Below are 24,406 nucleotides of genomic sequence, written 5' to 3' on the forward strand. Positions count from 1 at the left end.
CCATAATAATAACAAGAAACAATAACAGAAGTCAAAATGCATTTTACTCCAGCTACCAATGCATACTACTGTAGACTAGGCCTACGTTTTTCGTGTCATATCACTACTTCTATTTGATTCAAACACACAAATCCAATTGTGGTAATATGAATTTAATTGAAAAGATGTTCCCCTTTTTCCCAGATTCACCAAATATCGCTGAAAGACTAACTGCGGACGAAATTGAATTCGGCACAATGGACTGCACTGCGTTTAGCGGTCATGAAAGTAGGCTGCGATTTCAGCACCTAGCCAGTGGACAGCGCCGCGGTACGGCCAGCTATAAATGAGCTAAGATTGAAGCACCAGAGGTTGATGTGGCTTTCCCATTATTTTAGGGAGGATTTAAAGAAATTGGGTGGTTACGTTTTTTGTACACAAATGAAGCATTATAATTGTATGTTCTTCCTAACATACACACACACACACAATGTAACAGGACTGTTATCTAGAAAATATTTATTAGCATCATTTTGGTTGTTAAATACCCAATGGCATAGTCAAGATATGGAAGAGACTTAATCAAAGTAGAATAAAGGAAGTTTATGATATGGCTCATATATCCCAAACTGTATTAGTATATCTCCTCAATATCATGCATTGACTGTTCAAAATTGCATCAGTTCAAAAGAAAATCTTCCATTGGTAGAAATTCCAAAAGATGTCCTTTATGGCTCACTCTCCAGTCTCAATGGCCATGTCCTCCATCACTGTGGACTGTATGAGCTGTCTCTATGAGATAAGTCTTTGTAGTGTGTAAACATATAGGCACTTTCTGTATGACTGGCCATTTAGCCTGTGCGCAGTGGGGCAAACTGTAGCATAGGGCCTTGGTGGGCTGTAACAGTGGCTCCACTTTTCTTGCCCTCCTTTCCTTATCTCCTTCCTCCCTTTCCCCAGGAAGGACTATTTATTGCACATAACCTCAAATAAAAACAGCAATTACAAAACCAAGACAACTGGCTAAAAACAGACTAAAATGTGTTAAAAAAAGGATCACCATGTTAGATAATGTCTTGCAGTCCAGTCCCTCTGCTTTGCATTGGTCTGAGTGTCTACGTCAGTGCAGTCACCCCTTGGCCTCCTACTCCTCCTCCAGATCTAGACCTCGATGGTCTTGAAGTAGATGCGGGAGTACATGGTGTCTAGATGGCTGTGCAGGGCATGGAAGGAGGGCCGCTTGGAGGCCTCTGGGTTCCAGCACTCCACCATAATGCGATAGATGTTGGGGGGACACCTACTTGGACAGGACAACCTGTAGCCTGTCGACAGGAGCTCCAGCACCTCCTTATTGCTCTTTCCTGTGTATGTGTTTGTGTGAGATCGAGAGCAAAAGAGAGAGAGATTCAGAGAGAGAAAGAGGGAGAAGAATAAATATTATTCAGAGGGATAAATATCAGTCAGAGGGAAATATTCAAAAGCATTTTTACAGATAGAGTTAATAGATTAACTGTAATGAGGGTTGACTTTTTCTCATGATACGTGTTGTATAATGGTAAAAATAAGAATATTGTCTTGAAAACTTTTGACACACACACCATCATATGGCATCTTTCCTCGTGACATCATCTCATAGAGCAGCACACCGAAGGACCAGACGTCAGACTTGACAGAGAAACGCTGGTAGAGAGCAGCCTCAGGGGCAGTCCATCTCACTGGGATCTTAGTGCTTCTGCTGGCTGTGTACACACTGTCCTACACACACACACACACACACACACACACACACACACACACACACACAGAGCGAGAGAGGGGACATATCCAACCATTTGTGTATACTAAGAATATTTTCTTATTCCTATGGAAATGTCCCAATTATTTTTTTGCTTTTTAAGCAAGAATCCTTGCTTTATCTGAGAGTGAACAATTTCACATTGACCAGGATAAGTAAGCCCAACATACAGCATATTTTTCTAAAGCTTTAGTTAACCTATAGGTTCTCCCTCTTCATTTCTCCATACATTTCACATTCATGTCACATCCATTCTATCCTTACCTTAATGATCCGTGCCAGTCCAAAGTCAGCCACCTTACAGACCAGGTCATCTCCCACCAGGATGTTCCTGGCCGCCAGGTCCCTATGCACAATGTGTCGGTCCTCCAGGTAGGCCATGCCCTCACCCACCTGGCTGCCCATGTAGATGAGGTGGGCAGAGGACAGCACATGACCCTCCGTCGCTGAGAACAGCATAGTGAGCGCACAGGTTAGGATCTGTCAAGCATGATAAGGTCTGCATAGTTACTCAATTGCTTTAACATATAAGTTTATTAGATAAAAACATTTAAATCTCAAACAGATCTTTGTCAGGTGAACTGAGTTGGTGTTATTTAATATGCAAGCCATATATGATTCCTGCTATTACATAATTTTTCAGGCAAGCACCCAATGACCACTTGAGGTTTTTGAATACTTATGTTATTGGTGAAGCATAATCATCTATGAACACACACACTGAATGCAATGTAAAGACTGGGGAACAGAGGGCAGGGTGTGACTGACTCACTGCCCAGGTAGGACTTGAGATTGCCCTTGGTCATGAGCTCAGTGACGATGTACACGGGCTCTCCCCTGGAACACAAGGCCAGCAGCTGGATCAGCTTGGGGTGGTGGAGGTTCTTAAGTGCCTGCACCTCCTTCACAAACTCATCCTGCTTAGTGTCCTCTGCAGGGGGAGAGAGAGAGAGAGAGAGAGGCTGAGAGACTGAGGTCAGTGCTGTCCAGGTGATAAGGAGCTTAGGACTGACCCTATGTAGTATTATAATCTCTTTATGAACAATGTGAGAGCCCTGACCCAAATGGACTGACTCAAAGTTAGAGAGTATGTAATTGTGTGTTTTGTGCATGCATGTGTTCCTGCTTTTTATAACGTTTTGCCATTGCTGTACCTGCCCATCTGCATTATGTCTTTGAAAATAATTCCCTCATCAATAGTCACTCATCAAATATTTGCCAAAATTCTGCTTGTCGTGTGCTGAATCATGTATTAATATGATAGCAGCGAGAGCAAGCATGCTTACCTTGTTTGAGCATCTTGATGGCCACCTTCTTTTTCTGGTTGATCCACAGGGCCTCCCACACCTCTCCAAAGTGGCCCTCCCCCAGCTTCCTTTGAAGTTTAAACTCCTCCCGAGGATGCTCCCAGGGCTCCATGTCAATCAGCTCCCTCTGGGGACACCACAACAACACTGTTACAAGCAGCCTCACACAACTGGACACCACAACACTGTTACAGCAGCACAGAACACAGCTACCGGGTATGGCGAATACCTTCAAATACTTGAGCTGTGCTTAATTTTGTTTTCCCAGTACAATGGAACCAATGAAATAGTCCCAAAAGTGCAAACTACAAGCAAAATTATTACGCATTTGTGTGTCAAATAAAATCAAATAGTATTTGTCACATGCAGCGAATACAACAGGTGCAGACTTTCCCGTGAAATGCTTACTTACAAGCCCTTAACCAACAATGAGTTAAAAAGTAAGAACATTAGCAAATAAAAATAGTAAAACTATAGATTACAACAATGAGGCTTTATAGAAGGACTACCTGTGTGGAGTCAATGTGCAGGGGTACGAGGTAGTTGAGGTAATAGGTAATATGTACATGTAGGTAGAGGTAAAAGTGGCTAGGTAATCAGGATAGATAATAAACAGAGTAGCATCAGCGTATGTGGAGAGTGCATAAGTGTGTGTATGTGGCGTCAATATTGTGACGACCCTCCCACTCTGTCTGCCGAATTCTTTTTCGTTGCTCTTGTTTTCCTTAATAGGATGTCGGTGGGCGGAGCCGGGAGGGTCGTCAGCGAAATGGGACACCTGGGCTCGGGTGTGTCCCAGGATAAATGCACCTCTTCCCCATTCATTGGGAAGACACTCTCCATGCAGACACTGTTAGATTTTGGTTGTGGTATTTTTGTGTCTGTTTTTGTTTGCGTTGGCACCTTTCAACACCCCTCATTATCACATTTATCCACGCAACCACTCACTTACACTACTGATTACACACACCATTGCTAATTGTATTTAGTTTACTTTGGTTAATAAATATATTGTGTTAATCCTTATCTCCACGTCGTTTCCTTTTTGTAACGGGCTTCGAGCCGGTTCGTGACAATTGGGGGCTCATCTGGGGACATGAGGTTGCTTCCTAAACATTGTGGTGTATAGCACTTTGTTGCATTATGAAGGACTAATACTGGTGTCATTTGGCTTACTATTATGTGTGTTATGTTTGGGAGGACGTGGAGTTAATTTTAAACTCTGTAGGTGCTTTGTTTGCATCTTTTGTTACAGCTTGTTTGAGTTGTAATGTTTGGTGCCCAGTACTGGTTGCCTTTGTTTGTTTGGTAAACTTGCCAATGCGGTGGATAGTTGGTTGTGTGCTGTATTGGAGAGAGTACATTGGTTAGTTTCTAGGCCCCTGCCCAGGCTGGAGACTTGCTCTACTCGCTGTTGGGACATGGGTCCGAGGAGGTGAGTACAATCGGTTGTGTACCTTAGTGGGAGATTTGGGTAGGGTAGTGACACTAGCTACGCGGAGCTATAGCCTTTTTCCCTCTGTTATATGCTGACCAGACCGGACACGTCTCGTGCATTGCAAAATAAATTTAGAAATCTGTTATTCAATTATTTGCACCCACACTGCTCGAGCATGCCAACGAGCGTCTGCGTTGCCAAGGGCTAAAATAGAATTCTTTCTATTTCTGACGCAGATCGCGCTGCAAGTCCTACCTCTCCCATCTCCTCATTGGTTTATAGAAGCAGGTACCCACGTGCCATCTCCTCATTGGTTATACCCACGTGGGTGATAGGAAGACAAACTGTTTTGCCGGTCGTCATGGTAATACTATGAAAGTTTAGATGCCAATCACCATATAAATTCAAAGATGAAAAAGCCTGGAAGGAGGAGAGATGACTAGAAACCATTCGGTTGGCCGTTTTATGTGTGGATTAATTTTCGGAGTAGAAGACCTTGTGCCTTTCAGGTAAAATAACAACAATGTTTATATTCCTGGACAAATTAGCTAGCAACAGCAAGCTAGCTAAATAGGACAAATTAGCTAGCAAGCTAACTCGCTAAATTGCCATACATGTTTAATGCTGTTCGACCTGTCCCCAAATTAATGTCATTGGTTCAGAGTTTGTTTTGATATTTTAACCTGCGTGTCGTGATCGTGTTTGGTGTAGGGGGACAAATACATTTATGCACGATGGCGCACGTGCGCAGCCGGTCTGGGTTCCATATTAGGCTTAGTGACATGTTTCACTTTGGAATACATTGGGCATGGTTATTTTGTTGTTTTTGTGTGGTGTCTGTGGACTGAGCAGTTGTCTCAGGGGCACATCTGTGGCTTGGGGGAATCTGCCAGCATGCTGGAGGTTTATTTCCTTGCCAGCAGGCTACAGTGAGTAATTATCCACACAAAGACTAGGGTTGAGTTACTGTAGGTTTTGGGGAAGCTCCATATATATCTCATCTCTCTTCTGTGGTGCCCAGTGTAATTGTCATTTCTCTGGTTGTGGTCTGGTGTGCTCAGCAGAGGGGAAGAGATTATATATTGTTTTCTTGTGACTATGGCATCTTACCTAGATGAGTTCATTCGCTTTCCATCAGATTAACTGTTAGAATTATGTACTAAAGAACGGCTGTTGAAGGTTGCTGAACACTACAAGGTTGAAATTAGTCTAAAATTCTATTAGGTTGATATTGAAGGCCAATCTGATGGAGAGGTATTCTTGAAGTTACCACTGGGGCAGCCTCTGCTGAGGACTCTCCGTCTCCCTGTAACGTTGCAATGGTCGCTCCATCGGTTAGTCCTAGTAGTCTTTTTGAACGGCAGAAAGAACTGCTTCTGTTATAGCTAGAGCATGATCGGCTAAAGTATGAAAAGGAATTGGAATCTAAACAGGATTTGGAGCATGTTAAAATCGAGCTGCAACAAGAGCGGCTAGAGCTAGTTAGGGAAGGAAAGCTCTCAGGGGAGAGTTTGCTCCGGGAAGGTGACCCAGATGTACCTAGGGGTCGTGCCCCGGACACATTTGATATTGTTGGGAACTTACGGTTGTTGCCTAAATTTAATGAAAAGGACCCTGAGACATTCTTTTCGTTGTTTGAGCATGTTGCTGACGCTAGGACTTGGCCTGATTCTGAACACACTTTAATGTTGCAGTGTGTGTTGACTGGTAAAGCGCAGGAAGCATATTCAGCTCTTAGTGTAGCCGACAGTGTCAGTTATGATAAGGTTAAAACGGCTGTGTTCCAGATTTACGAATTTGTTCCTGAGGCTTACCGCCAACGATTTAGAACTGGTTCCTGAGGCTTAACGCCAACGATTTAGAACTGGTTCCTGAGGCTTAACGCCAACAATTTAGAACTGGTTCCTGAGGCTTAACGCCAATGATTTAGAACTGGTTCCTGAGGCTTAACGCCAACGATTTAGAACTGGTTCCTGAGGCTTAACGCCAACGATTTAGAACTGGTTCCTGAGGCTTAACGCCAACGATTTAGAACTGGTTCCTGAGGCTTAACGCCAACGATTTAGAACTAGTTCCTGAGGCTTACCGCCAACGATTTAGAACTGGTTCCTGAGGCTTACCGCCAACGATTTAGAACTAGTTCCTGAGGCTTACCGCCAACGATTTAGAACTGGTTCCTGAGGCTTACCGCCAACGATTTAGAACTGGTTCCTGAGGCTTAACGCCAACGATTTAGAACTAGTTCCTGAGGCTTACCGCCAACGATTTAGAACTGGTTCCTGAGGCTTACCGCCAACGATTTAGAACTAGTTCCTGAGGGTTACCGCCAACGATTTAGAACTAGTTCCTGAGGTTTACCGCCAACGATTTAGAACTGGTTCCTGAGGCTTACCTCCAACGATTTAGAACTTAAGGGATGATAAACACATGTTGAGTTTGCCAGAGAATTATCTTCAGTTTAATCGCTGGTGTTCCGCCTCTGCAGTTATGACTTTCCAAGGGCTGTGTGATCTGATTAGAGCAATTTAAGGACACAATCCCTGATCGTATAGCCACGTACATTAACGAACGTAAAGTAAAGACTGTCACTGAAGCTGCGGTTTTGGCGGACGAGTATATTTTGACTCACAAAAGTGTCTTTGCAGAGTCCCGTATTCAGAGTGAGTGGGGCGTTCGGAGAGATTTGGGGCTCGCTCACCGAGATACTTTTGTTCATGGGCAGAGTTTCATTCAACTAGGGTTGAGCCTGATTCCAGTGGTAAAGGTGACTTTGGCCAAGAGTGTCACTACTGTCAAGGTTCAGGTCATTGGAAAAAGGAATGTCCAGTTCTCAGGGCCAGGGGTAAATTCAGTACATGTGCTTATGTTAAATCTAAGCCTAAGGCGTTCGCCCCGCCTGTTCCACATCCGTTCACTCCTGACACATTGTCTCATGCCCAGGGGCATGTGAAAGTCCATATTGACCCAGACTATTTACCTTTCATTACAGAGGGTTTTGTGTCTGTTAGGAAGTAAGGAACTAGTGCCAGTGAAGATCCTGAGCAACACAGGTGCCTCTGAATCGTTTGTGTTGGAGTCTGTTACCCTTCTCTGCTGAGAATGATTCGGGGAATAGTGTTCTAATTAGGGGAATAGGTTTGAACACACTGTCAGTTCTGAGCCGTGGCGACCTGGTCACTGCACCGGTTAAAGAGAATACCACAAAGAAGTCTGTCACTGCTTTCCCTGTTATCCCGTTATCTGTATCCTGCTCCGATCTAATTAACGCGCAACTGACTGACCCTACATTAGAAGAGTTGCGTGACCAAATTGTGCCTGTGGAACAGTTGGGAGATGTCGCCCATGGCTATTTCCTCCAAGAGGATGTCCTGATGAGAAAGTGGGTGTCTCATGGTAGTTGTTTTTTGGTCAGGTTGTACCAGTTAAGCTTCGTGAGTTGGTGTTGCCAACTTCCCACAATGATGTTGCTGGACATTTGGGTGTGAGGAAAACCTACAACAGCATAATAAGACATTTATTTTGGCCTAGGTTAAAGAGGGATGTTTCTGAGTTCATCAACTTGTCACACCTGTCAATTAACTGGTAAACCTAATCAAGCTATTAAGCCGGTACCACTGTTTCCTATTCCTGTACTCAGCCAACCTTTTGAGTATCTGATTGACTGTTGGTCCTCTGCCTCGTTCTAAAAAGGGTAGTAGTTACCTGTTCACTGTGATGTGTCAGACCACTAGGTTTCCTGCTGCCTATCCTCTCATGTCTATCACAACTAAGTCTATGCTAAATCAAATCAAATCAAATCATTTGTCACATACACATGGTTAGCAGATGTTAATGCGAGTGTAGCGAAATGCTTGTGCTTCTAGTTCCGACAATGCAGTAATAACGAACAAGTAATCTAACTAACAATTCCAAAAAAACTACTGTCTTATACACAGTGTAAGGGGATAAAGAATATGTACATAAGGATATATGAATGAGTGATGGTACAGAGCAGCATAGGCAAGATACAGTAGATGATATCGAGTACAGTATATACATATGAGATAAGTATGTAAACCAAGTGGCATAGTTAAAGTGGCTAGTGATACATGTATTACATAAGGATGCAGTCGATGATATAGAGTACAGTATCAACGTATGCATATGAGATGAACAATGTAGCTAAACGCTTTGACTCAGTTTCTCACTGTTTTTGGAATCCCTAAGGTCATTCAGAGTGATCAGGGATATAATTTCACTAATCTGTTTGGTCAGGTTCTCCAACAGCTTCATATTAAACACAATTTGTCTAGCACCTATCACGCGCAAAGTCAAGGAGCACGGGAACGTTTCCATCAAACACTTAAGACTTTGAGAGATTATTGTAATGAGATGGATTGGGAGGAGGGGTTGCCTTGGTTACTGTTTGCCGCTAGGGAGGTTTCACAGGAGAGTACGGGTTTCAGTCCAAATGACCTTGTTTGGACATGGGGTGTGTGGACTTCTATCTGTTCTCCAGGATGACTGGAAGTCTTCCGAGCCCCCTGACTCCCAGTTATCTTATGTGTGTGATTTCCGGCGACGCCTGTATGCCGGTGGTGAAATGGCTAAAGAGAAGTTATCATCTTCACAGGAGAGAATGAAGGGCATATTTGATCGGCGAACTGAGCCTCATCACTTTAGTCCAGGTGACCAGGTTCTTGCCCTGCTGCCAATTGTTGGTTCTCCTTTTCAAGCCAAGTTTCATGGTCCCTATGCCGTTGTGAGCCAGTGCACAGAGCAAAATTATCTAGTTGCCACTCCAGAACAAAAATAGCGCACCTACTGTGCCATGTACATTTGTTAACCCTATTATGCACGTTCCTCTGAGACTGAACAGTGGGAGTCTACAGAGGACGGTAAAACCTGTTCTTTTGGCCTATACCATTAATTCGCTGGGTTCTTGTTATGCTAGGTCTGTGAATGAGGAGGATGTTCCTGGTCCCGACGATTGCATACTGCAGGGTAGATTGTAAAATTCAGAGACACTGGATATTTTAGACAGCCTTCTCGCTCATCTACTTGTTGATGGGCGGACAGAGATGTTTGGTCTGATTCAGAGATTTCCAGGTTTGTTTTCTGATACACCTACACGTACAAACTTAATGGAACATGATATTGACATTGGAGATGCTGACCCCATTCGTCAGCGGTTCTATAGAGTTTCTTCAGAGAAACTGCGTTGTCTGGATGCTGAGGTCCGGTGCATGCTGGAGAATAAGATGGCAGAGCCTTCTTTCTCCAGTTGGGCTTCTCCCTGTATCTTGGTCAGTAAACCGGATGGGACAAACAGATTTTGTACAGACTACCATAAGGTAAAGTGTCACTAAGCCAGATTCATTGTCTCTTCCTCGGATGGAGAACTGCGTTCAAGTCGGCGCAGCAAAGTTTGAGCACATTTGACCTGTTAAAGGGCTATTGGCAGGTGCCACTGACGCGTAGGGTGAAATCTCTGCCTTTTACACACTCTGGTCTGTACTCTTACTCGGTTATGCATTTCGTCCTGCGTAATGCACCTGCCACTTTTCATCATATTACCACTTTTCAGCGACTTATGAACAGGATCGTCTCCGGTCTGGCTGGGTGCGCTGTTTATCTGGACGATGTAGTGATATATATATATGCAGATACTTGGGAGGAACATCTGTCCAGTATTCAAGCCTTGTTCGACCGCCTAGCTGCGGGTCGCCTCACGATAAATCTGGCTAAATGTGAGTTTGCTCAGGCGACCATTACATACCTTGGAACGGTGGTTGGGCAGGGTGAAGTGCATCCTGTTTGGGCTGAAGTGGTAGCTATTGATGCTTTTCCACCACCAACTACTAAAAAGGAACTGATGTGTTTCTTGGGAATGATTAGTTATTATCGTAGTTTTTGTAGGAACTACTCTACTGTGGTTGCTCCCATGACAGATTTGCTGAAAGTTAAGGCTGTTTACGTATGGTCTTCTCGTTGTCAACAGGCTTTTGAAGATGCAAAGAGTTTGCTTACCTCAACTCCGTTGTTGGCTGCTCCTCGCGTGGATTTGTCATTTACCTTGCAGGTGGATGCTCATCATGTGGGGGTAGGTGCAGTTTTGCTGCAAGCAGATGTGTCTGGTGTGGAGGCCTGTTTCGTTTCCAAAAAGTTGAACCATTATCAGTTGAACTACTCGGTCATTGAAAAACCACTAGCACTCATATGGGCGCTACAACACTTCAAAGTGTATGTCAGGAGTAGTACCTATTGTGGTCTACACCGACCATAACCCTCACCTTTTTGAGGTCCATGATGTTTCCTAATCAGAGGATATTGAGATGGTGTTTATTTTTTATAAGCATTCCATCTCAATGTGCGGCACATCCGGGGGACTGATGTCATTGCTGATGCAATCTCTCTTGATCCCAGTTCCTGAATGTCCACGTGACTGATCACTGTTATTTTGTGTCTGGTATTGTCCTGTTCGGTCGCTCCTGTCTGTTCCCTTCTGGTCTCGTTTTCTTTCCTCTTAAAGGTTGCTTCCTGTCCGCAAAGGTTGCTGAGGTCTGGGGAGGACAAGGTTGGCGGGGGGCAAGTGGACGCAAAGGCTGGATCAATTTGTTGTGTGACTGGTATAGTGTTCCTGGGTCTTTGTTGGTCCCCGGTTTTATGGGGGGGGTGATGTCACGACCCTCCCACTCTGTCTGCCGAATTATTTTTCATTGCTCTTGTTTTCCTTAATAGGATTTCGGTGGGCGGAGCCGGAAGAGTCGTCAGTGAAATGGGACACCTGGGCTCGGGTGTGTCCCAGGATAAATGCACCTCTTCCCCAGTTTTTGTTTGTTTGCGTTGGCACCTTTCAACACCCCTCATTATCACATTTATCCACGCAACCACTCACTTACACTACTGATTACTGATTACACACACCATTGCTAATTCTATTTAGTTTACTTTAGTTAATAAATATTTTGTAATTCCTTATCTCCAAGTCGTCTCACTTTTTGTTATGGACTTCGAGACGGTTTGTGACAATATGCATGAGTGTGTGCAAAAAAGTGTTGTCACATCCACAAAGTCAAAATTGGCCATAATCGTAATTTTATTTTTTATATTTGGTCTTACTTTAAGGTTAGGGTTAGGCATAAGGTTAGCATTGTGGTTTAGATTAAATCAGGTTTTAAATAGACAAATTGTAGCAATAGGTGGGGGGTTTATGACTTTGTGGCTGTGGTAACTAGTGTCGACTGCAAAAAAGGGTCAACGCATATAGTCCCAGGTAGTCATTTGATTAACTGTTCAGCATTCTTATGGCTTGGAGGTAGATGCTGTTCGGGAGCCTTTGTCCCAGACTTGGCGTTCTGGTACTGCTTGCTGTGCGGTGGCCGGGGTCTTTGACAATTTTCCAGGCCTTCCTCTGACAGTGATCTACTAGGCGGTCCGCATCACCCTCTGTAGATCCTTGTGGTCGGATGTCAAGCGTTAATGCAGCCAGTCAAGAGGCTCTCAGTACTGCAGCTGTAGAACGTTTTGAAGATCTGAGGGCCCTTGCCAAATCTTTTCAGTCTCCTGAGGGGCAAGAGTCGTTGTCGTACCTTCATGACTCTATTGGTGTGTGTGTGTGGACCATGTTAATTTCTTAGTGATGTGGCCACAGGAACTAGAATCTCTCGACCCACTCCACTACAGCCCCGTTGTGTGTGTGTGTGGTGATCAGGTGGCTTTAGTACATTGAAAGATAAGGGACGTTTCTTTAAAAACACAGGCTGTATTATTTGATACTTAGACTCATAGATAATCAAGTGCTACAAAATAAGTGTCAATCAATAAATGATCAATAAATAATCTACATAGGATGATTTATACTTAAATGATTACCAAGTTTACATTGTGATGGTCGTGGCAAATCAAACTACACATGGTTAAATGAAATGTAACATCTGCTCCTTTCAATCTCATGAAGAGAATTTGAAATCATCTTGGCTTTCCTTTCAAGAGGCTCAGTCGAAATGTTTGTTTCATGCAACAAAACGAGGAAAACTGCATTAAAGGCATGCTAGTCTTGGTATGAGCTTCTCATTTACTTTTTTTGTTTGTTGTCAAATTGAACATGGAGGACAAATGATTTTGGCACAAATAACTACACCTACAATCAAATTGTGTATAAAATGGCAACATCAGTCTAACTGCTAAGAAATATAAATGCAAATACTAAAGAAAATACCCAAATTGAAAAGCATAAAATGAAATAAAAAGGGCCTGAAGTGAGGGGGGAGTGCATGTGTGTCTGCGGGGCCTTTCTACAGCCTCTGATTCAGTCACATCTCCACTGGGAAGGAAGAGAGAAGAGATCTGATCATGGAGAGGTCGCCAGGAAAAACAGCCTGATCACTGCTACTACACTACTGCTTCTTGATTCTGCAATGATGTCAAAGTAAACACATCATTCTAACAAATATGATTGGATTTTGGGGAATTTGTCTGCCAAAAACTTGTGTGTGAGATCCGGGTGGTACACACACCTGCTGTGCACATGGCTCATCCAGAGGCACTCCTAGACTCCTGGAGTTTTTCTGGTAGTATTGGATCAGCTCCCCCAGAGTGGCAAAGGAAATCTTGACTGACACAAAGTACGCCCCGATCAATGAACGCTGAATTCGGAAATGGAACACTTTCCCATCGTTTCTGGCTGTGGAGGAGAGGGCAAACAACATATATTTGACACATTTCAAAAGCAACGTGGTTTACACACAGTTTTCCTTTTTAAATGTCTTATGTCACACCCACACTTGGCCAAAGTAATATTAGCAACAGGACATATGAGCACTTGGACATTGCTTACAGTACAGTGGGTGATCAGAGGATGGTGGTTCTCAACTACGGAAGTACTTTATTGCCACCCATTGGTGAATGAATGACTGCACTTCTTTTTCCACTGGTATTTGTTTGCATAGTATTTTATAGTGAAGTTATGTGGTAACAACATAATTAAATATTAGAACTCTAATGTAATAATGTAATTTAGTAGGATCTCTGTGGGTAACAATGGGTCCTTTCTGGTATTTACTTAAATTCAGAGCTACCCAGTAGGCTACCAAATGGTGCATATGGTGCTTGTGTTAATGAATTACCAAGTAATTAACATGTGACCATGCAATATAGGCTTACCTGAGATGGTGTATTCATCACTGTGGCTCTCGCTGATGCGCACCAGGAACGAGCCATCCTTATTCTGAGAGGCTAGGAGCAGTTTCTCCGCCTTCAGCCGGTTGATGTTCCCATAATACCACCTCAACAGACAGACCGATGGATAGATGAACAGGCAGACAGGGAAAGAGGAAGACAGACAGACAAAAAGAGACACATGCACAATTGCACACAGGAGCAGACAAGCGCAGACAAGAGCACACACACTGACACACACAAATTTCCCCTAAAAAACAACAGCGGTGAACCCCCCAAATATCAATGTAATCTAATAATTGATCTATTTCTCAAACTCAAGCTGCTTTGAGTGGAAGAGTAGGTGTGGTTCATAGGCTAGACTCCATTCAGAGAGTAAGTAAGGAAGGCTATTTACAGTAATTAACAAGAATGGGTGTGGCTGTGCTGCAAACACTAGGTACCTTTCCATGACGCTTAGGTTTCACCTGAAACTCTGTCAGGTGTGGGTGTGAGCTGAGTCAAAAGTTGTGTATCCACTGCTGTACTTCGCATACAGTAGTTACTAAAGCTACAACTTGACTGCAGTTGCACCAATCTGACCACAAAGACAGGAACTTTATTTGTAAACGGTAACCACATACAGAAATGTTATATACTACAATGTTGTCAACTGTGCAGTAGTAAACATGAAGGGAGGGAGGGGTGCTGTGTCACTTCTCAGTCAACAACAATTGACATGATTTCATCTGAATTAGTTCTATTTGAAATAATGACCATGTCAAATCTTTTTTTTGGAGCCTCAAATTAAACATTATGTTAAAGATAGCCTACCCAGTAAGCAAAAAGACGTTGAAAAAAAACCCATATAAAAGACGGATCTTACGGATGTAAAAAATATGCATTTTCCGGTTGTTGAAAATACGTATTTTCCATACATTGAAATCCGGTTTAAAATTATAGTCGAAAATATGTATTTTCCAGAAGTTGAAAACAGGTTCTTTGTTTCTGAATAAACATTGGAAATACATCATTTTTACAGACTCTGAAAATATGTCTTTTTTAGGTCATTGATTCTATGGCCAAATTTCAACAGCACATATTGTACATTCTCATTGAAGTAAGCATTATAAGCACATTCATATTTTTTCAATTCATTTAATATAGGAAAGATGAGCCAACTGAAGATTGCAAAATATAATATTTATAATCGCGCTCATATGTCAACTGCACTTACAGTGCATTCGGAGTATTCAGACCCCTTGACTTTCCATATTTTGTTAAGTTACAGCCTTATTCTAAAATGTATTAAATTGTTATTTTTGCACATTTATTAAAAATAAAAAAAGTAAATCTAACATTTACATTTCAGATCCTTTACTCAGTACTTTTTTGAAGCACCTCTAGCAGCGATTACAGCCAGGAGTCTCCTTAGGTATGATGCCACTGTACAAGCTTGGCACACCTGTATTTGGGGAGTTTCTCCCATTCTTCTCTGCAGATCCTCTCAAGCGCTGTCAGGTTGGAGGGGAGCGTCGCTGCACAGCTATTTTCAGGTCTCTCCAGAGATGTTCAATCGGCTTCAAGTACGGGCTCTGGCTGGGCCAATCAAGGACATTCAGAGACTTGTCCCGAAGCCACTCCTGCGTTGTCTTGCCTGTGTGCTTAGGGTCGTTGTCCGGTTGGAAGGTGAACCTTCGCCCCAATCTGAGGTCCTGAGCGCTCTGGAGCAGGTTTTCATCAAGGATCTCTGCACTTTACTCCGTTTATCTTCCTATCGATCCTGACTAGTCTCCCTGTCCCTACAGCTAAAAAACATCTGCTTGATGCTGAAACCAATATGCTTCACCGCAGGGATGGTGCCAGGTTTCCTCTAGATGTGACACTTGGCATTCAGGCCAAAGAGTTCAATCTTGGTTTCATCAGACCAGAGAACCTTGTTTCTCATGGGCGGAGAGTCTTTAGGTGCCTTTTGGCAAACTTCAAGTGGGCAGTCATTTGCCTTTTACTGAGGAGTGGTTTCGGTCTGGTCACTCTACCATAAAGGCCTGATTGGTGGAGTGCTGCAGAGATGGTTGTCCTTCTGTAAGGTTCTCCCATCTCCACAGAGGAACCCTTCTCCCCCGATTGCTCAGTTTGGCCGGGCGGCCAGCTCTAGGAAGAGTATTGGTGGTTCCAAACTTCTTCCATTTAAAAATGATGAAGGCTACTGTGTTCTTTGGGACCTTCAATGCTGCAGACATTTTTTGGTACCCTTCCCCAGATCTGTGCTTCGACACAATCCTGTCTCGGAGCTCTACGGCCAATTCCTTCGACCTCATGGCTTGGTTTTTGCTCTGACAACAGTCAACTGTGAGACCTTATATAGACAGGTGTGTGCCTTTCCAAATCATGTCCAATCAATTGAATTTACCACAGGTGTACTCCAATCAAGTTGTAGAAATATCTCAAGGATGATCAATGGAAACAATATTCACCTGAGCTCAATTTTGAGTCTCATAGCAAAGGGTCTGAATACTTATGTAAATTAGGTATTTCTGTTTTTATTTTTCATAAATTTGTCGGTCGGACTGCCAGAAGGTGAAGTGTAATTCATCACTCCAGAGAACGTGTTTCCACTGCACCAGAGTTCAATGGCGGTGAGCTTTACACCACTCCAACCAAAGCTTGGCATTGTGCATGGAGATCTTAGGCTTGTGTGTGGCTGCTCGTGCATGGAAACCCATTGTATGAAGCTCCCGATGAACAGTTTTTGTGCTAACTTTGCTTCCAGAGGCAGTTTGGGACTCGGTAGTGAGTTCCAAACTGCCTCTGGAAGCAACCGAGGACAGACGATTTTTACACGCTGCGCGCTTCAGCACCCCTTGTGTGTCCTACCACTTCATGGCTGAGCAATTGTTGATCCTAAAAGTTTCCACTTCACAATAACAGCACTTACAGTTAACCAGGGCAGGTCTAGCAGGGCAGGCATTTGACAGGTGGCATCCTATGATGGTGACATGTTGAAAGTCACTGAGCTCTTCAGTAAGGCCATTCTACTGCCAATGTTTGTCTATGGAGATTGCATGGCGGTGTACTCAATTATATACACCTGTCAGCAACGTGTGGCTGAAATAGCCGAATCCACTAATTTGAAGGGGTGTCCATATATTTAGTAAATATAGTGTTGTGTTTTAGCCAAATCAAGGCCAGATGGAAGATGTTGCAGGGTGGGGGTGCTGTGATTTTTTTTGCCCGAGCTACGCTAGAAAAGGCTATATTGGTCCGTTAATGCAGGACTAGTAAAGGCCCAGCGTGCTACTTTTGTGAAGAAAAAAAGTATAATTATACATTTTCAGCAGTACCCCCTACTTCCCGCGGATATGGGTCCAGAAATCAATTAAGGCCGGTCCAAATCAGACCAAAGAAATATAATAATAAATACGTCCAAAAAAGATGTCGCTGTAGGTTGTGGAATACCTTATTGGTAAACCTGGTAGGTTAAACATGATCCTATACAATATGGTGGACAAAAGCCAATCAAACCCGAAACGAGTGAAAGAAACATGGTGAAATCGTAACTGCATATTATGAATGAAACAATATTGAGGTTGACCGCGCCACTCACTTGTGATTAGCGAACTCGTCCTGTAGAATGGCCACATATGTAGCCGGGACCAGTCCGGACTCCATCGAACCGGTAAGTTTTTTGGCAAGCACATAATTCCCCCTCTTTTCTATTACTGACAGCTTGTCACCTTCCTTGATAGTCAGCTCCTCCTCGCTCCTGGCTTCGAAATCGAAAAGAGCCGCATAGAGCTGAGTCGGTTTCTTTTTGGGGGACGGGGCACGGATATCACCTGAAATAGTGGGGATTTCGGCTGGTCGGGTCATATTTGGGTAATGGAATTCGGGCCATATCCAGTTCCATAGTCGACTACAGCATGGCATGCAACCACGACAACAAACCTCCATCCCAAGCCAGTCGCAACGCCGAGGTATCCAGGTTTTTTTTAGGGAACCGCGACAATACGACGCGAAAATAGATGTGTTAATAGGAAAGCCAGAGGCATATACAGTTTCGAGACGTCTTCGAGCTGCCCTTTCTCTCCTTCACAGCAAACATAGTGCGGCATCAGCGATAATTAGGTTGATAATCAGGAGAAACCGGTTTTGTGTTGAGATGGATCAGGGACACAGTACTGTTGGCCGTGGGAATGCGGAAACGAGATATCCATGTCCAATTGTGCCCACATTGATCCTCAGTCATTTGCCAAGTGCGCCTAAAAAAGAGGAAATAGCCTACCTATACTTGTCCTCCAATGAATGATAAGCAAATACCGCATCTCTCTGGAATACGGTCAAAATCTCTGCACTGCAAGTGGCATTTTCTGAGCCAGGTCCACGAAATGCGTATAGTCAGGGTTTTTGTTTGGAACACTAGACATTTCCCGCTATCCCCGCGTCTGTGAACCTGTCCGCCTGCTGCTTGTGCTTGGCGGTTAAATCAACAACACCCCAGAGTATATCTGTCCATCCACAACTACACCATTGACTCTGGTGCAAGTGATAATTCCCTATCTATTATACGTAATTCTCCTTATCAATATACTAATAAATGTTGTTTTTAAAAATCTTAGTTTTACTGTTAAAAAAGAAAGATGCTGGTAACACAATTATAACCCATTGGTTATCACAGTGTATAATGTAGAAGTAGACTATGGTAATGATGTACACCTCAATTCCTCATTGGTTTGGAAATATATTGTATTGTACAATGAACACAATATGAATGTAAACGTATAGCCTACAATAAAGCATTCAGTTGTCAGTAGAGTACATCATGTTGTGCAATTTAGTGTATACAACAACAAATAAACAAATATCCACTCAAGGTAATACCTATACATATATTTTGTAAAAACAACCGTTCCCTTATTACATCCCCGGCAAAAGACAAAAAGACATTGGTTTCTGTTTAATAGATAGCACACTGTTTTATTAGTATATTTAGCTTTGTGATGTACAGCTTGGGAGAAAAAAAGTCACATTTAAGTTTGGAAACATTTGACCTTAGCAGTGACATCACACTTAAGAAAGCTTAATTTCAAATCATTGGTTTTTCGTTAATCAAAGTGATATGTTAGGGAAAAGAACCACCCATGCTGTTTTGCATTAAACAAACAGAAATATTTTTTCTTATTTTTTCAATCTTTAAGTTGCTTCACACACATAATACACACACATATATATATATACACATATATATATATATGTATATATATATATATATATATATTTCTAAATAATATTTTTTTTTAGCCACATGTACTGGAAAAAAGGTATCCACTGTTATATATAACATAATAAATATACAAAAATTATAATTATTTTGATATAATTTATATGGTATCAATGAGGGAAATGGGCCTTCAGTAAGATGTGTTAAAAAAGTGATGTCCTTTTCCTGAGGTTTTTGTCTGCAGTTGAGTTTTTCCTCACTAAATATACTAATAGTCTAGAAAACCCTTCAAGGGATGTCAATGGCTTATAATTCACTAAGGAACAAATTCTCCTATATTGGTAAAGTGGTCACACCAGAGCTTCAGTTCACTGTGACTCACTGGTTTGTGTGTATCAGGTAAGCTAAGGAGAGGGCATTCCTTAAGCCAAGCACACAGCTCTCCCAACACCCAGTTTCTAAATATGTGTCCATGTGACATTAACCTAATTTAGACATGGTCCCATTTCCCATCAATATACAAGGTATCAGACTAACTTAAAACAGGGTGGAGAGAAATGACCAAACAAAACAAAAAAGAATAGCAAAAATCTGTACATGTAAACATCACACTTCCACTGAGTCCAAAATCAGGAGGAAAATACAGTTTCACATTGGTATTAGGTACAAATCAAAAACTGAGAAAGACAATCAGCTTCTGGTACAGTAGGTAAAGTGGAAAACCTAAAACAGAACAGAGGAATCCAAAGCACCACCAAATTATAAAATAAAACACACTATGGTTTGAAAAACTATTTTAATTTGACTGTAGCTGTACACTGCCCTGATAGAAAAATAAAAAGTTCAGCCATTTTTTTCTCCTTTCTTGTTTTTATCTCGAGCTATACATCTGACCAAAGCAGATATTTGTTTTAAAATGTGTGTCCATTTGCGGTACCCTGACCAGCACCACACATATTTTTGCTCCTGTCAGAGTGGAACCATCTCTGCTGGGGGTGGGGGGTGGGGGCATTTGTAAAGTCATTGAGGTCCAATGTCAGTTTGCGCTTAAAACAGTATGATCAGGGTTAAGGGAATCACACCTTTCTCACACTCAAAACACTGCCCCTTCACTGAAGTGCTGACACTGCTGCATAGCATTCCCAGGGGGAAAGATACATGCAGTAGTCTGAGAGGGGGAGTTTCATGAAGGTCATGGCTAAGGTTGCAAACTTGGTCTGTGCTCGGTTGGCACGTTCTCTAGCATGTCAATTCTTTTTGGCCCTAAGCAGGAGAATAATCATGGCTCCAATCAACAACATGTTTGAAGCTAATCACAAGGCCAACTGTGCTAATCTTAACAGAGAGCACTCCCTCAAGCATTTGTTAGGGTGTGGGTTTTGTGTTGGGCACAGAGGTCAGATCACTAAACGTGAAGCTGGTCAGGTCGGTTGTTAAACGTGTTGACATCCTTGTTTGGAATGTACAGTATAGGCATACAGAGTAACTTCACTTGAGATGTTGGTATTGTACAAAATATTATTTGATAATACCACTGACTTGCACTACAAAATATGTATAAAATAATAATAAAAATAGAAAATGTGTATCGACAGTGGGTCACTATGAGCGCTCCACCGCCGTTAAGGAGCCAGAAGCTTGAGTAAGAATGCTGTGATTATGGCTAAAATACTCCAAGACGCACTGTATACAATAGCTGCACACAAAAAGGAATGGAAATTAAACAGTGAGCAAGTTACATATTTCCAAGATTGTCTTTTGCCTATTTTTACAGTATGTTTTCTTAACGTCTGTGAGAAACTAGAGCAAAACCCCAGAGGTGCAAACGGAGGAGGAGGGAGGAGTATTTAGCGAGAGCTTTACTATATAATCTCTTACCACCTTAGAGATACATTTAACTGTCCCTCGTCTATATTACAAATGCATAACTTTCACAATCTTCTTCTTCTTTTTCCCCCCACTTAACTATATAGCAGACGTTCGTGGCATGTGACATTACAAAATTCAGCAGCGCTCAACTGGTCATTTCTAAAGAGGTAGGATCCATCCATCGCTCTGTGTTGACCTGGGGTAGTAGGGAAATACCGAGGACAGCAGAACTGTCTCTAGCAACTGCTCTGTAACATCATCAATTACAGCACTATGTACAGTTTGGCCACAGCACTGCGTGTACTACTTGTCTGGCAATCCTTTGAAACCTCAAACCTGCAGTGGCAAAAAAGGCAGTTTTAAGACTGAAGTGAATAAGAATGAAGAGAATCCCCTTCTAAATTAATTCTACCCCCCCCCCCCGACATATTCATCTACTGTAATGAGAGAATTGTAGCTTAAGACCCCAGGGCATGAGCAGAGTGAAGGGTGGATCCGCAGAAATGAGGGCGATACTAGTAAGAAAACACATTTTGAAGCCATCAAAGCCACATTGAGAGAGAACACAGTGAGGGGTTTTCCTCTTGACTGGTCATTTTGCATATTTCTCTTGTGTTTTTCATTTTTTTACCCACTAAGCAGATTCAATCAAGAGCTTGCTCTGAGATAAAGAGGACTTATTGGACTTCATTTTCTACTTCCTATCTAGGCATACTATTTTCATAACATTAAAAATAAAAATAATAAAAAAAGTTTTCTTAATCATTTTGTACTCATTATGGAGATCAGATTTGACATTGCACATGTATGCTAGGAGGATAGATCAAGGTGTTGTTCTGTGGTTCAGAGTGTTGCCAGTGAGCCCAGTGCTCCATTCAATCTCTCACAGGGGTCTTGACTAGATGGGATACCGCTAATGTCATTTGTGACTTTTCATAGCAGGTTAGGAGAACTTATGCAGCAGGTTAAGGTTAGGAAAATAGTTAGGGTTAGCTAAAATGCAAAAATTCTCCCTGATGTGACTCGAATATCTATGTTTTGACATCACTTTGACATTAGGGGAATCCCTTCTAGACATGACCTCTCACAGGCCACGGAGCTAGTGCACCTAAATCAATGGCTTTCATTTACACAATAGAGGTGCTCGTATGTGATGCGTTGTACAACTCGCACTTTGGGCTCAGCCTCTTTTCATTAACACTATGCAGTCAAGGCCCAGGAATGTGATGATTATCAACTGCATTGCGACACTCTTCCTCTTTCCTTTAGTAGGACACACCTCGCCAGTGCAAGATGGGGACCTGAACAAGCAGGGCCTTCGTCACAGATTTATGTTGCTTCAGTGTGCAAAAGGGAGCAAATTAGTGACACAGAGCCCCTTCAGGCTTGCCTCTTGAAGAAACATTTAGCATTTTTTTTTCTCATTCTAAAAAGGTACAAACCTCACAGACTTTGGCCACACATTGTAGAGTAAGATAGATAGGCCCAGATCACCCTTGTGAGTGGCTGCAAGAGAAGCACATTGATCCTTTTATGCCTCCAGAGGTTCAAACTCATGAAGAAAACTAGAAAGGAAAAAAGTGAATGTAAAAACAACACAGCCTTATGAAAGAACAAAAAGATCAACCAGAGTGCCTAGTAGCAGAGAGAAGCAACTGACTGGGATAGCATGTCGTTTTCAAAAATTACATTTTTGTCTCTTATCCGTCTCGAGTAGTTTTTGCTTCTTTTTGTTTGTGTTGTTGTCTTGAGGTGCTCTGGTTGTGCAGGAGGCTGGCGTCCTGACTTGAGGTTATAGGTCTGTGGCAAAAGTCCGGTCCATATAGTAGCAGCAGCGTGGATTAATGGCCATCTCAAAGAGTCAATAGACAAAGAAATACAGAATTCCTCCCCGAACCAAGGTCCAGAACTAAGCTGGACGGAGCTCAGGTAAGGTCAGGGGGGAGAAGGGGGTGGGGGGTATAGGTCCGGGGGAGGGGGGCAGGTTAGAGAGAGGAATGCAGAACCAGACCCAGAAGAGACAGTATCATCGAGTGATGAGTGTTGACAACCAGATCGGGACAAACCAAAACCTGGAATTGATGAGGGAGCAACGAGCCACCAGGGGGGGTGGAAAACATGGAGGCCTCTGGAAAAACATCTCCAGCTACCTTCGGAGAGGTTCAGTCTCCCACAGAACATACTTCCTTGCCCCCAGTCCTTCACTTTACTGATGCTTCTAGAATCAAATATGGACTGAATATATACATTACACAAATAACGGGACAAACAATACTTTGTTTGGGATAGAATTTGAACTATAGTTACAATATTTATTCTCCTTGAAATGGTTAAGACGTTGCTTCCTGCAGGTCTTTGAAAACACTGAACACATCAGGTAGTAACTGGTGAGCGTTGTATGATAACGGCACCCAGTATAAATGAAGTACTAAAACGGTTGGTAGATCTGAGGTATTTCCATGTGGAAAAGATGGCGTCTCCATAATGCATAAGTTAAAGTGTTGCTCCCGGGACATCGCGGTCTTTATTACTCAACGGGTAGGTGAGGTCTGAATCAGGGGAAAGTGCTTTAGGACACAGAGAGCTTATTTACAGCGAGCGCATCTCTCTTTTGACATTTTTTCCCCCAGTCTTCTTCCTTAGCCTCTGTTCATTAACAAAGTGGTTCAGTGTCTTATAGTTAGTGCTCTCTTTCAGATCAGTCAACACCCCTTTTCAGTGGCTCGGAACGGTGCCAAACAAACGGAAATATTCTACAGGCTTCAAAAAAACCTGTAGAATATTTTTTGTACTAATCTTTTTTTGTACTAATTTTCTTTGTACTAATCAGGGAGTCTCGCTTTCATTGTTATTGGGGAGGGCGAGGTTGTTTAGGGGATCTGTGTACTGCAGCACATAGAGCTTCCTGGCACACAAAAAGGATCCACTTATTTTATTCTTACACAAGGGGGCGCTCTTCTCTCCTTACAGCACAACCCTTCAGTGTTCTCCAGTGCACCAGCCCACCACTCTCTCCCCCACACTAGGTAGACTCATTTCCGACTCTCTGTGTCATCCCTCTTCTTTCCACAGAGCTGTGGGAGTGAGGGAGAGCTGTTATGATTGGGAGGGAGCGCAATCCTTTACAGGTGGTTGAAGAGAGGGAGAAACGCTGTTCCAAAGTGGTCACAGACAGTGCTCTTTCTCTCCACGCACTAATGCTAAAACAATCAAGGGGGTTTGGATTATTAGACTAGAGGAAGGTAGCGCTGTTGCATGCCTTCTTTTCCTGGCGATGAGGAGAATGTAAAGGTTGGTGGAGGAGGACGAAATACGGACGGATGGATCTGCTGAGTGCGAGAGTGGTTGGTCGGTTAGTTAGGGTTCGTGTGGGAGAGTTGGAGTGAGAGAAGGAGGAGGGAGTCGGGGGGAGATGGAGTTTTCATCTCAGTTCTGCTGCAGGATCAGGGTCTCCAGCTCGTCGGCCGAGCGGAGCAGGAAGGCGGCTGATTCGCGGTAGCCGGCGATGAGCTGACGCACGGCTGTGATCTCCGTGGGGCTGAGCTGTGCCGAGGCCCCGCTCCCTCCGCCGCCACCGCTCCGCCCGTGGCTGTTGGAGCTGGCCGATGACGAGTTGGACACCAGAGACTTCATGCTGAGGTCAGTAGGGCCTGGGGAAA

General features: G+C 43.0%; 2 protein-coding genes across 3 annotated transcripts in view; both read right to left on the bottom strand.

Annotated features, from left to right (window-relative positions):
• Nucleotides 1-478: 478 nt before the first annotated feature.
• Nucleotides 479-17,962, bottom strand: LOC112222084 (tyrosine-protein kinase SRK3-like). Its single transcript, XM_024384679.2, has 8 exons — nt 17,265-17,962; nt 13,664-13,785; nt 13,018-13,184; nt 3,061-3,208; nt 2,547-2,705; nt 2,039-2,220; nt 1,578-1,734; nt 479-1,340 (listed from the first exon to the last, which is right to left on the bottom strand). The coding sequence occupies exons 1-8, from the start codon at nt 17,609-17,611 to the stop codon at nt 1,141-1,143; spliced, it is 1,482 nt and encodes a 493-aa protein (XP_024240447.2). The 5' UTR covers nt 17,612-17,962; the 3' UTR covers nt 479-1,140.
• Nucleotides 17,963-18,607: 645 nt separating this feature from the next.
• Nucleotides 18,608-24,406, bottom strand: part of LOC112222085 (nucleolar protein 4-like) — a 143,369-nt gene continuing 137,570 nt past the window's right edge. For both annotated transcript variants that reach the window (XM_042303933.1, XM_042303932.1), the window contains exon 11: nt 18,608-24,397. In XM_042303933.1, coding sequence (XP_042159867.1) covers nt 24,174-24,397 — 224 coding nt within the window. In that variant the 3' untranslated portion in view covers nt 18,608-24,173. The remainder of the gene's footprint in view (nt 24,398-24,406) is intronic.

Source organism: Oncorhynchus tshawytscha, linkage group LG22 (assembly GCF_018296145.1).
Source record: "Oncorhynchus tshawytscha isolate Ot180627B linkage group LG22, Otsh_v2.0, whole genome shotgun sequence".
NCBI lineage: Eukaryota > Metazoa > Chordata > Actinopteri > Salmoniformes > Salmonidae > Oncorhynchus > Oncorhynchus tshawytscha.